Consider the following 17,767-nt stretch of genomic DNA (forward strand, 5'->3'; position numbering starts at 1 on the left):
GGGCGGTGCTGCATGTGGACCCGATGGACCCCGGCGAGGCCGCCATTTTGGAGTCTTCGCTAAGGATCCTTTACCGGCTTTTCGCGCCGCTGTCGCCGCTGCCCGCGGCCTTGCCGGGCAGGATGAATGTGATAGACCACGTGCGAGACATGGCGGCCGCGGGGCTGCACTCCAACGTGCGGCTCCTCAGCAGCCTGTTACTTACCATGAGTAATAATAACCCGTGAGTTGAGGCGGGGAGCGGCCGGGGCTGAGGAGGAAGCGGCGCCGGTTTGGAAGCGGGACCGCGGGGGCCCGGGGCGTGGCGGGAAGGAGCGGCCGCGGGCCCAGCCGCAGCCCCGCGCCTGCGATGGCCTCGGGCTGGGTCCCCGCGTCGTGCCCGGCGCTGGGGCGCGCTCCCTGCGGGGGATGTGAAGGCGGAGGCTCTGAGGACGACCCTGGCGGGGGGTTCCCCAGGCACCTGTCGCCGGGCACAGCGAATGTCACATCGCTGGGCTGACTGTTCCCTTCCCGGCTCCTGGTTTTGTCCCTCCGTCCCCCATCTGAGATTGCTCTTCCCCTCGAGTGTATCCGGAGGGTGCACTTTCTCGTCTCGTCAAACCCCTCCCAACGGAGGCTCCCTTGATGGGCGGGAGTGGCGTCTTTTGAGGACTCGCAGGGCCCTTTTCGCGGTTTCAGAGCCGCCGTCCATTGAGTCTTAGGGCGGAGGAGCCTTGCGTGCCCGTCGCTGCCCTGCTTCAGTTTCTCCGTTGGGCTTGAATTCACGTTCCTTCGCGTGGCCTACCAGGCCACACATTCTTCTCCCCGACTTGATCCTATCTACTCTGCTGCCTGTGCTCCAGCCTCCCCGGCTGTTCTTTCTGTTGCTGGAACGCGCCAAGCTCGTTCTCAGCGCAGGGCTTTTGCATTTGCTGTTCTGCTTGGGAGTCCCGCGCCCAGGGCCGCCTCCTCTTTTCGGGTGTCAGCTCAGATCCCTCCTAGAGAACTCTTCTCTGTCAGAATTGGCCCTAACCCTTGCTGTCCTATCCCTTTGCCCTGTTTTATGTTCTACATCCCTGTTTTTTCAATTGAGGTGTAATGGACATGTAACATTGTATTAGTTTCAGGTGTGCAACGTAATGATCGGATATTTGTATGTGTTGCGAAATTATTACCACAGTAAGTCTAGTTCACTTCCACTATCACACAGAGTTGCAATTCTTTTTTCTATTGTGATGGGAACTTTTAAGATCTATATTCTACATGACTCTTCCCCCCCACCCCCACCCCGGGAAGATTAGCCCTGAGCTGACATCTGCTAATCCTCCTCTTTTTTTTTTTTTTTTCTGAGGAAGACTGGCCCTGAGCTAACATCCGTGCCCGTCTTCCTACATGACTGTTAACACTTAATGAAGGCAGTGCAGTCCTGTGTGCAGTAAGCATTCACACGTCTTTTGAACGTGGTAAGGAAGTGCATACAACTTGAGGGAGGTGAAATACTGTCCTATTTCACACACGTCTGGATTTTGGTCTTGACTGTAAAGTGTCCCTTCTGACCCACCACAGTTTACTGCTTCTAAATGGGTTATAGTTAAATCTCCTACTCGGTGGACGCATTTCCATTTGGCCTGCTCTAGAAGCTGTCTGGGTCAGAAAGGAAAGGCCCCTTTCCTTAAGTGCCTGAGATGCAGCCGCTGCTCCCTGTTTCTTTTCCATTAGTGTGCTTTTGGGCCTCGCTACGTGAGACCCATCATTTTGCCACCATTCACCTAGTGTTGACGGTGAGGAGCCTGGTCTCTGTCAGCCTTCTGTGTTTATTCTGGAGTCTTTCACTTGGTTCTGAGTGATTTGTCAAGGCACACAGTTTGCACCGTTGGAAATTTATACACCAGTTAGTCATTACTCTTCGTCCTGGAAGATGTTACAGGATAGTTAGAAGCAGTTTGATACTCGGACTAGACTTAGTTAGCCCTTGCTGCTTCATACTAGGTTAAACTAGCAGTTTCGCAGCTTTAGGAGGCATTTAAATTCTGATCTTTATCATTTATATTTTAAATTTCTTATTGAATTGGCAATATACATGGTAGAACAAGTTCAAACAGTACAAAAGGGGTATGCAGATAAGTGTCTGTGCCTGAGTTTTGAAGCTCACCCCACCATTTCCCTTCTTCAGAGGCAACTATTAACAGTTTCTCATGTATCATTCCAGAGGTGACTTATGCATGCGTAAGTAGGCATGTATGTTACAATATGTAAGTATCTGAATGCTTTCTCTGAGTGTAGTAATATTTTCTATCAAATCTTATTTCTCACTAAATACATAGAATCTCAGAGTTGGAAGACATCTACCTGTACTATAGCTTTGTCCTTGACTTTCCTTTGTAACTTTATATCCAGCGTTTAGCCTACCTCTGCTTTTTTTTAAGACAAAATTCACATACAATCGAATTCATCACCCTTTTAAAAAATACATTTCTGTGGTTTTAAGTATATTCACAGTGTCGTGCAACCATTACCACCACTGTTTATTCTAAAACTTTCTTTTATGCTGAGGAAGATTTGCCCTGAGCTAACATCTGTGCCAACCGTCCTGTGTTTTGTAGTATGTGGGCCACCAGCACAGCATGGCTGCCAACAGAGCCGTGTAGGTCCATGCCCGGGAACCAAATGTGGGCCGCCAAAGTGGAGTGCACTGAACTTAACCACTAGGCCGCCAGGGCTGACCCCAAAACATTTTTATTACCCCAAAAAGAAACCCCGTATCTGTTAGTAGTCATTCCCCAATCCCACTCTTCCCAGTACCTGGCAACCACTAATCTATGGTACCTGTTCTTGAGTAACCTTCATTTGTTGAGAAATTAACTATCTGCAGAGTTCTTTGACTCTGACTTTCCATTTTAAGTGGCTGTAGCTTTTATCTGTCAAAGACATGTAAACTGCTCAATTTGGGGAGGAGTAGGATTGGAGATTAAAAATGAATTATCTGGGGCCGGCCCCATGGCTGAATGGTTAAGTTTGGCACACTCCACTTTGGCGGCCATGCTTTGGATCATCAGTGGCCACGCTGTGGCAGCGGCCCAGATGAAAAATAGAGGAAGATTGGCATGAATGTTAGCTGAGGGCAAATCTTCCTCAAGCAAAAAGAAGAAGATTGGCAGTAGACGTTGACTCAGAGAAATCTTCCTCAGCAAAAAAAAACAAAAAATGATTGGTGGCCAGCTTCTAGGCAGTTATAACACTTGTGAGCAATATTCAATGTTAAAGAAAAAGTTTTGAAACATATTGGTTCCTTTACACTATCCTTAAGCCCCGAGACTCAAGGAGATAAAAATTTTTATAGTGCAAGTAAAGTTTACTTTTGTGTGTAAAATTTAAAAAAACCACTTTCTTCAAATTAGGCTAATCTTCTTCCTTTCTATCCCACTCTATCTCATTGGCCTATCCTATTCTAGTCCCATACTTAAGTATTTCAGTATTCTCATTTTCTTCAGTATTTGAAGAGTTTTCAGTTCCCTCCAAACCTCTTTTTGTTCAGCACTTTCCTAAAAAGGATCCAAAGTGGTGAGGTTTCTCTTTTCCAGATTCTTCGAGCCTTCTCTGGTAGTATTAGTTATTGTGATTGTTCTCCTTTGTGTGTATTATCCTAAGAATTGAGGTTAAAATAAAAGAGTATAGATATATATCAAACTATTAAATTAAGAGAGCTTGGGTTAAAGAAGGGAAGGAAAAGATTTATTACATTTCTCTTTGTATGCTATATTATTGAATTTGATTTAGAGCTATCATTACTTTTGTAAGTAAGTAAAGGAAAAAAGCATATTAAAGCAGAACAGTTTAAGGTAATTTCTTAAACGTGTTGACCATGTTAGCGTGGACTACAACTCTCATGCCTCTTATTTTAGAGACTAGTCCTTAAGGTACGTTGACTTTTGTAAACTGTCATTACACAAGGCTTTGTGCTAGGCTTATATGGACCCTAGGGAGGGTGCTCTTGTAACGTTTCAAAGTAACCCATGTAGGGGCTATACTTTCTTTGTTTTCTAGTGAGTTATTCTCCCCATCTCAGAAGTACCAGCTTTTGGTGTATCACGCAGATTCTCTCTTTCATGATAAGGAATATCGGAATGCTGTGAGTAAGTATACCATGGCTTTACAGCAGAAGAAAGCCCTAAGTAAAACTTCAAAAGTGAGACCTTCAACTGGAAATTCTGCATCCACTCCGCAAAGTCAGGTAATTGGAAATAGAAATGTGAGAGAGACTGAAAGAATTTACAAGACTGCTGATTAGATGTTGAAGATGGTAAAGTAAAAAGTAATTTTAAAGGGGAGCTGACTGGAGAAATAAAGATGAAAAACCACTTAGATGCAAGAATGTATCTAAGCAAACATTAAGGGCTAAAAGCAGAATTCACTCCATGGATAGATCTGAAAACGGAATTAAACATGAATTATTTGGATTCTAACCAAGTCATGCATTGTTCCTCCCTTTTATATAAACAAAATTCAAAATCTAAAGTGTCTTTGTAAGTTTAATGAAAGTACAACTGTTAAAATGTAACTCAGTTGTTAGAACAGTAAGTACCTAGGGAAGGAAATTTATGGGAAATAGTCTAAGAATTCCTGCCAATTTTGGTTGCTTGATAAATAAATAAAGGGAAATAATTTCACTGTTTGATGGAGTCATCTCATTGCTAGAAATTAACCCTAATAGCAGACTCACAAGAGGATTACAGGATACATAACTAAGGCTGCTTGTTGCACCTTTGTTTATAATAGTAAGAATTTAAAACAAAAGTGTTCATCAGTGGGGTCTAGTTAAATTATAATATAGCCGTAAGATGGAATATGATGAAACTATTAAAGAAATGAAAAATGAGATGCAGGTATATGTGCTGATTTGGAAAGAACTGTATATATTAGTAAAGAAAATAAGGTTTGAAGCAGTGTATCTAAACTTGTTTTGTCTAAAGGGGATAGTTTATAGAAGTATAAATATATCCTGATAGATGCCTAGAATATGTATGGCTAATATGCCGTGAAAGACTTAGTGTGTAAAGGAAATGAATTTCACAGTGGAAAGCTTTAGGAAGAGGGGAACTTTTACTTTTAAAGTTGAACTTGTCTTTAAATTAAACATACAACTTATATTTATTTATTTTTGATTGGCACTTGAGCTAACATCTGTTGCCAATCGTTTTTTTTCTTCTTCTTCTTCTCCCCAAAGCCCCCCAGTACATATTTGTATATTCTAGTTGTAGGTCCTTCTAGTTGTGCTATGTGGGATGCCACCTCAGCATGGCCTGATGAGTGGTGCCATGTCCATGTCCAGGATCCCAACCAGTGAAACCCTGGGCTGCCAAAGTGGAGCCCGCGAGCTTAACTGCTTGGCCACGGGGCCGGCTCCACAACTTATATTTAAAAAGAATGTCAGTAGAATGAACTGGGAGTGAATTATAAGTCATGTTTTTTCTGCTTTGTATTTTTCCACATTAAAAAAAAGACACATTAATGTAGTTGCTTTTTTTTTTTTGATTGGCGCTGAGCTAACATCTGTTGCCAGCCTTCCTCTTTTTTTTTTTCCTTCTCCCCAAAGCCCCCCAGTACATAGTTGTATATTCTAGTTGTAGGTCCTTCTGGCTCTGCTATGTGGGACACCACATTTCAAAAATGGCTTGATGAGTGGTGCTAGGTCCGCACCCAGGATCTGGACCAGTGAAACACCAGGCCACCGAAGCTGAGCACGTGAACTTAGCCACTCAGCCACGGGGCCAGCCCCAGTGTAGTTGCTCTTTTTTTTTTTTTAAAGCTTGTAGATCTTCATCTCGTTTTATTTCTCTTTTTGTAAAACATTTGTTTTTTGTTATTGAAGAGCTGATTGCCTGGATTTTCTGTTTTTTTGACACTGAATTGAAGTCATGTATATCATCCATATAGGATCATTCATAGAAGTAACTAACTTTTTTTGAGCATTCAGTATGCTAAACACCATGCCAAACCTTTCATGTGAATTAAATACATTTAATCTCTAAGGAATTTTTTAAAAGTTGATATATAATTCATGTCATAAAATTCACAATTCACTGGCTTTTAGTATATCCACAGAATTGTGCAACTATCACGACTATCTAATTCCAGAACCTTTTCATCACCATAGAAAAACCCGGTGCCTGTTATCTCCCCCTCCCCAACCCCTGGGAATCACTGACTTTTCTGTCTGTGTAGATTTACCTATTCTGGACATTTCATGTGAGTGGAATCATCCAACACATGGCCTTTTGTGTCTGTCTTCTTTTACTTAGCGTAGCGTTTTCAATGTTGATCCATGTTGTAACCTGAATCAGTTCATCATTCCTTTTTATTGTTGAGTAATATTCCATTGTGTGGTTATGCCATGTGTTATCTGTTAACTAGTTGATGAACATTTGGGTTTCTACTTTTTGTCTATTATTAGTAATGCTAGAGGCCAGCCCCATGGCTTAGTGGTTAAGTTCAATGCGCTCTGCTTCGGTGGCCCAGATTCACCGGTTCAGATCCCAGGTGTAGACCTATACCTCTTGTCAGCCATGCTGTGGTGGCATCCCACATATGAAGTGGAGGAAGACTGGCACAGATGTTAGCTCAGGGCTAATCTTCCTCAGGGGAAAAAAATACTGCTGTGAACATTTGTGTGTAGGTTTTTATGTGGACATATGTTTTCAGTTCTCTTGGCTGTATATGTAGGAGCAAATTGCTGGGTCGTGACTGTTTAACGTTTTGAAGAACTGCCGTACTGTTGAAGTAATATTTTGAAGAGATGTTTTCGTTGCTTCTTAGTGTCTTCCATCTGAAATTGAAGTGAAATACAAAATGGCTGAATGTTATACGATGCTAAAACAAGATAAAGATGCCATTGCTATACTTGATGGGATCCCTTCAAGACAAAGAACTCCCAAAGTGAGTTGAATTAACAATTTGTTACATATATTTCTCCTCTCCAGTTCCTCCAACCCTCTTCCTCTATGTTTTCTCTATGCATTAGGGAGTCCATCTGAACATTTTACTCTTGACTCTTAATTCTCACTTTGTTCCCCTGTTAATGAGGTGAGGGTTCAGAGAGATAGAAGAGTGAGTTTCTTATGAGACCCTGAATGTTCAGTGGATGAAAATGGTAGCTGGAGAACGATACACGTGCTTATTCTTTGTATTTCTCTTTTTTTTTGAGGAAGATTAGCCCTGACCTAACTGCTGCCAATCCTCCTCTTTTTGCTGAGGAAGACTGGCCCTGAGCTAACATCCATGCCCATCTTCCTCTACTTTATATGTGGGACACCTGCCACATCATGGCATGCCAAACAGTGCTGTGTCCGCAGCCGGGATTTGAACCAGTGAACCCTGGGCTGCTGAAGCAGAACGTGCGCACTTAACTGCTGCACCACTGGGCCAGCCCTTATTCTTTGTATTCTTGCTGTAGGAAATACTGATTTGCAATACACTTCCAGGTGGCAACAACGCTTTTTTAGAACTTCATTTTTTGCATTCTGTAGGAATGCCCATTTGATAATATGAATGGTTTTATTAATCCCTTTGTTTTCAAAATCAAGACTATAAGATCCTTGTGTACTTATTTGTGAGGGGGATATGTATTTGTGCTTGATTTGGCAACATATTGTAGTGAATAGAATACCTTCAACTGAAAAGATCTGGTGTCTTGTCTGAGTTTAGGACAAAAAGGTGTGTGCAGTGTGGACTTGGGCAGGTTACCAATCTGAGCAGTACTTTTTTCTTATTTATAAAATGAGGGTAATAATACTTTGTCTGCTTACTCTTGGAAAAACTAAATAAGTTGATGTATGTGACAATACTTTAAAAAGTACTATTCTGTAAGTAGTGTTATATTGGGCATCTTTGATTACAGTTTTTTTTCAAGTCTAGTTTAGAAGAGCAATAAGAATCGTTGTTCTTAGGATTGAATTCATGTCACTAGTTAATATTCTAACATATACTCTCATGTCACCTGCCTTCCTCACTTCACTGAAAAACTGTGCAACTTATGCTTAACAATAAGGAGTTTTATGTGTAAGATGTCTGTGTACATCCTCTTGCCCTTAAAAGGAATCTAAGCAATAGGGACCTGGTGAATTTAGTTAGTGTTTTTTCACCCAAGTATTGCTGAGTTTTAAAAGTAACCAGTCAAACTTGATGAGAATGTTTAAGCATCTCTTCATATTGAGGATTTATTTACTGTTTTTTTAGTTTTTAAAATTAAGCTATTTCCCCAGTATATTTTATGGTGGTGACTGCCTTTAAAAACATTTGGAAGCATCTTATAGACTAACCTGTCTCATAATAAGCTTGGATGCTGTATACTAAATTGTGTTCCGTACCCTATGAAAGTCTTACCCAAGATTAATTTTTTTTGCGTATGAAGAGTGTCTTCCTTTTGGAAGATTTTTTTATTCTAAACTGTGAATGATACCTATTCCTTATCTTATTGTGAATGTACTATAATTTCCTTCTTAATGCTTGAGAGAATTTGTAGACATTTTTTGAAAATGAGTAATGGCAAAGAAGCTCAGCTTTGTGGTATCCAACACTTTAGTGTTTACAGCCGTCATTTTAAGAGGGACTAGCAGAATCTGTATTTATTAGGAGTACATTTCCTTCATTCTGTAGAGGTTATATCCAGGAGCAAACAGATATGTGCCTCAAACATAAACCTTTGATATTTACAGTTTTTCTTTCTTGTCGGTTGGGGAGTTAACTGGCTTCTCAGTCTGTGTAAAGGACAAGGAAGTGAATCACAATGCGTCTAAATGAACATCTGTTCGTGTATGGTAAACACCGCCACACATTTCTTCGTATTTTAAAGGAAAATGCCAGTGTGAGATTGTTATGTCTTGGTAAATCTTCAACTTTTAAGAGTAAACATACCACTTCTCACTCCATTTTTAGAAAATGATGACTGCTTGTGTTTATAACTGGTGGAATATGGCTTTATGATGTTCCCAAGTAAGGATCTGTATTAAAAGGTTTGATTTTCCCACTAGGTAGTACTCAAAACTCATTCTTTCAAAGTGATAGATAGTTTAAAGGGAATTTTCATATTTGTTGAGACAGATGGTCTGTCAGTCATAGTTAATAACAAGCAGTCAAGAAAGGATCTTAAATTTAACCTTTTATTCTTTTCAAGTATTGACACCAATACTGGAGTTTTCCTTGAAGTACCTTCTTTTGCATTTTCAACATAGCCTAAAATGGTAAGTCTGAGGCCAAATGAAAAATAGTCTGGGGGCTGACCCGGTGGTGCAGAGGTTAAGTGCACACATTCTGCTTCTCGGCAGCCCAGGGTTCGCTGGTTTGGATCCTGGATGTGGACATGGCACCACTTGGTACGCCATGCTGTGGTAGGCATCCCACATATAAAGTAGAGGAAGATGGGCGCGGATGTGAGCTCAGGGCCAGGCTTCCTCAGTAAACAAAAGAGGAGGACTGGTAGTAGTTAGCTCAGAGCTAATCTTCCTCAAAAAAAAAGAAAAAGAAAAAATAGTCTGATTGGTAGTATTTCATTGTTTCATTGTTTGAATCAGTATGGATTAATGCCATACTAGATCGTTTTACATACTCTAAGTCCCTCAGTGGACAGATGCTCTTCCTCCAGAGACACTCTTTTGAGTAAATATCTGGCATACCAAGCTACAGATCATTGACAAGATTGAGGATTGGCTTTTTTTTCTTTTGTGTCCTCATGTTGACTGCTTCCTCAGGTTAATGATCTGACAAACACTGTGTTGCATTTAAGGTCTATCAATTTTAAATTGGGATATTGTGTTTTTCTCCTTGTAATATTAAGATCATTTATCCCTTCCCTCTAATTTCTTTGGAACTTTTAGATTTTCTCAAGTTCTCCCTGTTGTGCTTTTGGGAAGAGTTATTTTAATAGAGCTCAACTGAGTTACATATTTGAACTGTGCTGAAAATGCATTCACTGGGTTTAAATAGTGTAGCTAGTCTCTGGATCATTGTCACCTCCAGGGGTCAGTTAAGAGTGTGGTTTTGGTAGCATTACTTTGATGAGTCAGACAGTATGAATGGGTCAAAGCTTTAACCATTAGAAAGGCCAGAGCCTAGTTGCTGGACTGATTGTCAGAGAGAAGCCAAGTATGTTACGTCTGTGTTTGTCATTTCCTTTTTGGGGAAAATTCATCTCATTTTCTTAACTAGCTATGTTAAGAATGCCTCACTTTCTTATGCCTTGATATTAATTGCATTTAAAATATGTAAACTTGAGCACTTCTAGAATAGTTTATCCTCTGTCTTAAGATCAAGAAAGAATCAAGGTAATTAGAATTCTGTAACATTTCTTTTTTTTTTTTTTAAAGATTGGCACCTGGGCTAACAGCTGTTGCCAATCTTTTTTTTTTTTTTCCTGCTTTATCTCCCCAAACCCCCCCCGTACATAGTTGTATATCTTAGCTGTGGGTCCTTCTAGTTGTGGGTTTTCTGTAACATTTCTCAAATGAATGTTATTCCCATTTCCAGAAGCAGCATCTTCGGTCCAGCTGTCACTGGACCGTTTGGTTGGGTAAGTGAGAGGAATTTGACTTTCCTCTTAGAAATGAGAGGACATAGGAAAAGCAAGAGTAGTAGTGTCCTATTTGTTTGAAGAATGGGGTTGGTCTTTGTTCATTTCCACAGAGCTCTGGGTAAATTTTCCAGTAAAAAGTAGAATGGTAGCTGGTAATAAAAATCAGGACTTACTGATGGTGAGATATTTTATATGCAATATATGTTTATCTTACTGTCTTTTGTTTTTGTTTGTTACAGATAAACATGATGCTGGCAAACCTGTACAAGAAGGCCGGTCAGGAGCGCCCTTCAGTCACCAGCTATAAGGAAGTGCTGAGGCAGTGCCCATTAGCCCTCGATGCCATTCTAGGTGCAGATCATTCTCTGCCTATTTTCAGGGAGTGTTTGCTAAGATAGCAGTTCTTTTTTTTTTTTTAAGATTTTATTTTTCCTTTTTCTCCCAAAGCCCCCTGGTACATAGTTGTGTATTTTTAGTTGTGGGTCCTTCTAGTTGTGGCGTGTGGGATGCCATCTCAGCATGACTTAATGAGCGGTGCCATGTCCATGCCCATGACTTGAACTGGCAAAACCCTGGGCCGCCGAAGTGGAGCGCACAAACTTAATACTCGGCCACAGGGCCGGCCCCAACTAAGATAGTAGTTCTTAATCTTGGCTATACAGTAGAATAGCTTTATTTTTTTAAAGGTTACCCATGCCTCACGCCCAGAGAGTGATTCAGTAGATTTCTATTGTCATGTATTCTTTCCCTGATCAAGAGGTGTTAAATCATGGTCATTCTGTCATGTGCGTCTTGCTTAGACTGGGGAAAAGGCTGTCCTGTAGCCTAGGGAAAGGGTAGCCTATTACTTCTTGCCTTGTGGAAGAGGGGTGCTGTGCCTCACCTTCTTTCTCCTGCTTTCTATTGGATTAGGTTTGCTCTCCCTTTCTGTAAAAGGTGCAGAGGTGGCATCAATGACGATGAACGTGATCCAGACTGTGCCTAACTTGGATTGGCTCTCTGTGTGGATCAAAGCATATGCTTTTGTGCACACTGGTGACAACTCAAGAGCAATCAATACCATCTGGTGAGAGTCACAGAGTTATTTCAGTGTTCTTGAGGCCCTTTTCTTGTATAGAGGTTTTATGTCTCTAAATTAGCAAAACAGAAGAGTGAGATGCTTATCTCTTGGTGTTGCAGCCTGTTGTCCCAGGGCTTCGATAGTCTCTTAATGTACTGAACGGTCCCAAATGTAATAATCTCTGCTGAGGACCTGTTAAATGTAAACTTGGACCAAGTTCAGCTCTGTACTTAGAAAAGAAGTAACCCTTGCAAAGCAGACTGCCTTATTGTGTCGTTCTTGAACTTGGAAGAACATCTTTTTGGTCGTCCCAGAAGCATAGTTTATTGCAGCATCTGTCCTGGGTTGCCTCCTTAGGACTGGGATTTTCTTTCTAGTCAAAGTAAAGTTCAAGGACAAGAGACTGCTTTTTGTGTTACGCAGTCATTTGGTTGAGTAATAAATAGCTGTCACTCGTGAATGACCATATAGACACTGTATTTAATGCCATATGCTGTATACTGTCCTCTGAAAAATTGAAGCCAGAAAGTTCTTTGTAGGTAATGAGAGAGATTTCTGCTTTATTCTGTGTGTTGTTATCTTATCCTGTGTAACTTTTTCTTTTCAATCATAAGCTCACAGTAAGAAAATCTAGTTAGTATACACAGTTTATTTTAAATGGTTTTTTACTACGAAAACTTTCATACACACAGAAAAGAAGATAGTACCTATATGCCCACCCAGATTCAACAAATAAGGATTTGTAATGGATTCTAAAGTTTAATGTTTAATGTCTTAAAGTTCACTAGAGAAAAAGTCCTTATTGCGAGATAACGTGGACCTCCTGGGAAGCCTAGCGGATCTGTACTTCAGAGCTGGAGACAATAAGAACTCTGTCCTCAAGTTTGAACAGGCACAGATGTTGGATCCTTATCTGATAAAAGGTAAGTAATGCTTGGGGCAGGGTGGAAGTGGCTTGAGGCGGATCAGAGAAGACAGGGAGGAAATGTGACATGATCTTCTGATACCATTTTTCATAGATCTGTTTTGTAAAATTTATTACAGTAGCCTTTTACATTGTTTTAGGTCCTGACACATCTCTAACACTTGGGTAATTCCATTTTAAGCAGTTGTTTTTGCTTGAATTTAAGTGTCATCTTCCCACAGATCATTATTTGGCTTTTTTTCTTCTGAGAGGGGTCATAGCTCCTCCTCAGGATTTATGAATTTATGATTGCCTGACTGGGATTTGGACGGCATCCCCAGAGCCAGGATACTCTTTTAGGGAATCTAGCTTCACTGTGTCCTTAGTATGGGTAAAAGGGAGCGACAGCAGATACTAAGAAAAGGGCAAGGTGACTAAAGGAAGTAATTAGGAGTGAGAAACAAAAGATCATTGATTTCAAAGAAGAGTGTAGCTGAAAGGGTAAGCCATAGGGACTTCCAAAGGGTGACTGTTGAGTGACTGAAGGATGCATGCTTAGGAATAGTAGTGGGAAGTAAGATTGGATAGATAAGCCAAAGTCTGCTTGTAAAGGCCCAAAAATGGCCAACAGAAAAATATGACCTTGTGACAGTAAACAGTCTTGTAAATTTTTAAGGACGAGAATGACAGAGTAGGGAGATGAGGAAACAGATCCAGAAAGATGATTTCATTTGCGCAAGGTCTCCCTCGTGTCCAGTGCTTATTTCTCTTCGCCAAGTTGCCCGTGCCCAAGATGAAAATGGTGTTTTAGAAATATTAGTTTGGCAGCTTGGAGTTAGAAGCTCAGACGCACGTCTGGGGGCCAGCAGGGCATGTTGCAGTAATCTTCGCTTGAGAGGCTTTTCCTGGGAATCTGAAGGGATAGCAAGGATTGGAGGTAAGAGATGGTGACAGCGAGCATGGAGCCTTTTCTATAGAAGATGAGTGAGAATAAGTTGGAGAGGGCTGATCTTAAATGTATTAGACTCCAGAAAGAACTAAATGCTTTTTCTGGAATAGGCTAACTTTTTCTGAGACTAACTGGCATTATTAAGTGCCCTGTCTGTGCCTAGACCTCTTGGAAGAGAGAACTTATTTGATGCCTTTTTTGGACTTTTTCTGATTATGAGTTAGGATAGCTGTGTATCATGCCACAGGATGTAGGGACAAACAGTTCTTGAAAATAACAGGCTTTCAAATTGTGAGGTAGGTCCTTCTCCTTTGCTTTTTTAAGTTTTTGGATGTGTTTTATCTTTTTATTAGTTATTTTGTAGGAAACTGGTTGTGCTGGTGGGAGGAGCTCATGATGGTGGAAAGGGCTCAGACCCTCTGGGAGCTGGGGTCTCAGCGTCTGCCCTGGTGCTGGTGCTGCTCTGCTGTAAAGAGCTGCTTCCTTTCTAGGCATGGATGTATATGGCTACCTCCTGGCGCGGGAAGGGCGGCTGGAGGATGTGGAGAACCTCGGTTGCCGCCTTTTCAATATTTCTGATCAGCATGCAGAACCCTGGGTGGTCTCTGGGTATGTTTATGCTTTCCCTTTTCTCCTTAGTTTTCAGTAGGTTCTTTAGGAAATCGTGGTTCCTCCTGAATAGACTGTAGGTTGAAAGCACAGGTTTAAGAGATAATCAGACTTGGATTTAAATCATGGTCTGTCTATGACTTTGGATGCATTATTTACCTTTCTGAGTCTGATTTCTCACTTGGAAAATGAGGCTAATACCCCTGCTTCATGGGGTAGGTATTAACTGAGATAGTGAATGTGTCATGCTCAGCACTGGAAGCCATCAGTGAAAAGCTTAGGAGCTGCTGCTTTGTTACTGACCTGACTTTACAAATTCTCTGTATGTGTCTCATCTGATAACACAGCCAGATGATCAAGTTCTTTTCCATAGTTTTCCCCTCCAATATCAAAGATTTCCCCCTTAAAAATAAATATTTAGTAGATTTTGTTTGTTCTGTTTTTTCACTATCTTAGGTTAAAGCTATAGGTGTGGTTTGTAATAAGGCTCATGTAGAGGGCCTTCTTGATGATTTTTGGATGAAGTTTCTTTATATTCCTCTCAGACAACTTCTGGTGGTGTTTTTTCTCCAGGTGTCATAGCTTCTATAGCAAACGCTACTCCCGGGCCCTCTATTTAGGAGCCAAGGCCATTCAGCTTAACAGTAATAGTGTTCAAGCTTTGCTACTTAAGGGAGCAGCACTCAGAAACATGGGCAGAGTCCAAGAAGCAATTATCCACTTTCGGGAAGCTATACGACTTGCACCTTGTCGCTTAGATTGTTATGAAGGTAAGATAAAAAATATAGATGAATAGTGTGAATCTGTAGGTGTGGTGATCGCACTGAGATGGAAGGTTTTGTTGGACCAGCAGTTCCCTAACTTTGTTGTATTTTAGAGTCCTCTGGGGGAGCTTTTAAAAATCCTGATGCCAGGTCACTTAATACCATTTAAATTGGAATATTTGGGGTTGGGAAATAGGCATCAGTATTTTTTGAAGATCTCAGGTAATGCCAGTGTGCAGACAAGTTTGGGAACCAGTGCACTAGGCATGTTAAATTCGTTAAGGACTTTTACTGGACTTTTCACTCTATACTTTCAGAATTCATTTTTCTCTCTTTTTTTCTTTTTTTTGATAAGAGAGTAGTTGGTGTCGTTTTTTTGTCCTTTTTTTTTATTTTTCAAACATGGCCCACTCATTAATGTGACTCTGTCTGTGCTAGCATTGTGCTAGATTGCTTGGTTATGTCTTTGTTATTTTCCAGTTGTCTTACCTTGGGTCAGAAAGATTACTCATAGAGTAACTTCATATCCATATGACAGTGTTGGTTGTGGGAACCAGTCAGTTCATTGTGAGCTGGATCCAGAGTAGGCACAATCAAGGTCCAACTTTGTTTTGTTATATACTATTTGAAGTTCACGTGAACTGACCCTAGAAGTTCAAAGGAGCTGTGCCAGCTCCAGCAGCATTTGGTGACTCGGTCACAGACGCTAAAATAAATCTTACAAGATGCAGTTCCTCCAAAGCCTATTTTCAAAAGCAATTGCAAATGAGCCCAGGAGTCGAGAGTGGGTTAGCTCTTCACAGGAAGATGAGTTCAAATTTGAGAAATAAAATTTGGAAGTTGGGGTAAAGGACAAACCTGCTTAGGTAGCCAGAGAGTTATGCTTGTTGTGGGTTTGTTTTTAAAGAAACTGCCAAACTAAGCTTTTGGTTTCAGGTTAAATTCTTGGTCGTGCAACTATAACTTCCCAAGCTTCCCAGCTGCTTTGGTCACGCTAGTTCCTTTCTGCTGCGTGCCTCTTTTACAAGAGCCCAGGAATGTGTTTGAATAACTCCACTACCACAGTGCTTGCACACAGCGTGGTTGGAGTTGTTGGGCAGAAGATGACGTTCCCCACTTGGCCAGTGAGGCTTCATGGGCTACCTTCACTCACACTACCACTTGGAGATTCGGATCAGGGTGACCCTGGGTATACTGTCTGGTGCTTCTTGCAGCCTCTAGCTGAGCTTTCTTTGCTGGATTCGTGAAGTGTGCTCCTTCCATTTCCTTCAGAAGTTCCAGTGGAGCTTTAGCAGGGAAGTAAAACTACTAAGTAGTTGCAAACAACCAAATTCTGAATCCAACATGTTGCCCTCAGGAGTTAGGTAATTTCTGGTTAAGTAACCATAGTGTGTGGTAGAATGTGCACAAATGTTATAAATGCCTCTAGGGTGGAGGAGTATACAGAGAAAATCTGCCAGGGATTGTGTGGGTTTGGGGTTTAAGCTGTTTTTCTGTTTGGATGAATGCTTTGTGCCAAAAAGTACTTCCTCTGTTCTCCTCAACTTCTTGGCATAAAGAGTTGAGAATTGACTCTACTTGAAGTGTCCCCATAAGGCATCTTGTTGTGGGTATGAAAAGAGGCAGGAGCTGCCAATCTCGGTATATCCGATCTGTTTTCCATCTAGTTTGGGGAAGCCCTCAGCAAATGCCTTTTGAGATAACTTTAATGTTTCAAATGAAAAAGCCTTCCTTTCTCCTTAGGTTGCTCCCTAGGTCTTTTAGTTTGTAGAAGTGGACATTCACTTTGGACTATAGGAGCTCTCTCTCCTCCTTAAACCTAGGATTAAAGGTGACTGAACACAGCCAGAAATTAACAGCTTGTTAAGAGCAAAACTTTGGGTTGTGTTGGATTCATCATCTTTCTATTTCAACTAGTGATTACTGTCATGTGTGTTCCTCTAACATTCAGCTGGGCTGCCTACATGCTTCGGTTTACTTAAGCATGTTGGTTTCTCTTGCTAAACTGAAGGTACCTTTGCAGTGCAAGCTTCTTCCACATCCATCAAGTGCTCTGGCGAAGAGCGCTTCTTAGCTATTCCATCAATATACCTTCCAGTCTAATCTTACCATCAAAGTTTTCCCCTGGCCTGCCCTTTGTCTGCAGCTTTGAAGGTTTGCAATTTGGAAGGCTGTCAGAGTGGAAGCATGGCTTGGAATGGTAATGTGGTTGAACTTTCTGTGTTTTATTTTTTCAGGCCTCATCGAATGTTACTTAGCTTCCAACAGTATTCGTGAAGCAATGGTAATGGCTAACAACGTTTACAAAACTCTAGGAGCAAATGCACAGACCCTTACCCTTTTAGCCACCGTTTGTCTTGAAGACCCAGTGACACAGGAGAAAGCCAAAACTTTATTAGATAAAGCCCTGACCCAAAGGCCGGATTATATTAAGGCAGTGGTGAAAAAAGCAGAACTACTTAGTAAGTGTATTTTATTTACTTCCCTGTTCGTTGCTAATCATATAAAGCCTGATCTCAGTTGGATTCCCCAGTCCCAGCTGGTTGCAGATGACCGCACAGGTGTGTGCCTTTTACCGCAGGTCTGAGCTCGTGTGGACTGGTTCCATTCAGCACAACCAAACGCACAGGTGTGTGCCTTTTACCGCAGGTCTGAGCTCGTGTGGACTGGTTCCATTTACCACAACCAGACGCAGTTGCCTTAGGCCTTCTTGAATGGCAGTGGCTGACTTTTGTGGAGTGGCTCAAACCGGCTTGATCTAATTTTAGTTGTCCTGAACTAGTTCGGGCCAAATATAATCAATTTGAGCCAGTTTGAACTGTTTTAACCCATCTCGACCCTCTTAGGACTTCCCTTTTAGCCTTGATTTTCTTAGTCTTGATATATGATGAACTACTGAGCTTGGGCTAATTTGGCAAATAAAATGCATCTTGGTTTT

At 41.3% G+C, this 17,767-nt stretch overlaps 1 protein-coding gene across 12 annotated transcripts in view; it reads left to right on the forward strand.

Annotated features, from left to right (window-relative positions):
• ANAPC7 (anaphase promoting complex subunit 7) overlaps positions 1–17,767 on the forward strand; it is a 69,206-nt gene continuing 51,439 nt past the window's right edge. For 4 of the 12 annotated variants that reach the window (XR_011542424.1, XR_011542423.1, XM_070628981.1 and 1 more), the window contains exons 1-9: positions 11–223; positions 4,024–4,210; positions 6,793–6,912; positions 10,783–10,894; positions 11,456–11,609; positions 12,384–12,526; positions 13,948–14,065; positions 14,639–14,835; positions 17,067–17,291. Coding sequence is in view for 10 of the 12 variants with exons in the window: in XM_070628981.1 (XP_070485082.1) it covers positions 24–223; positions 4,024–4,210; positions 6,793–6,912; positions 10,783–10,894; positions 11,456–11,609; positions 12,384–12,526; positions 13,948–14,065; positions 14,639–14,835; positions 17,067–17,291 (1,456 nt within the window). In the remaining 2 variants the exon portion in view is untranslated. Of the gene's footprint in view, positions 1,443–3,998; positions 4,211–6,792; positions 6,913–9,148; positions 9,216–10,782; positions 10,895–11,455; positions 11,610–12,383; positions 12,527–13,947; positions 14,066–14,638; positions 14,836–17,066; positions 17,292–17,767 lie in introns of those variants that run through there. The other 8 variants (XM_008508334.2, XM_070628986.1, XM_070628984.1 and 5 more) reach the window with 8 other exon arrangements.

Source organism: Equus przewalskii, chromosome 7 (assembly GCF_037783145.1).
Source record: "Equus przewalskii isolate Varuska chromosome 7, EquPr2, whole genome shotgun sequence".
NCBI classification, from domain to species: domain Eukaryota; kingdom Metazoa; phylum Chordata; class Mammalia; order Perissodactyla; family Equidae; genus Equus; species Equus przewalskii.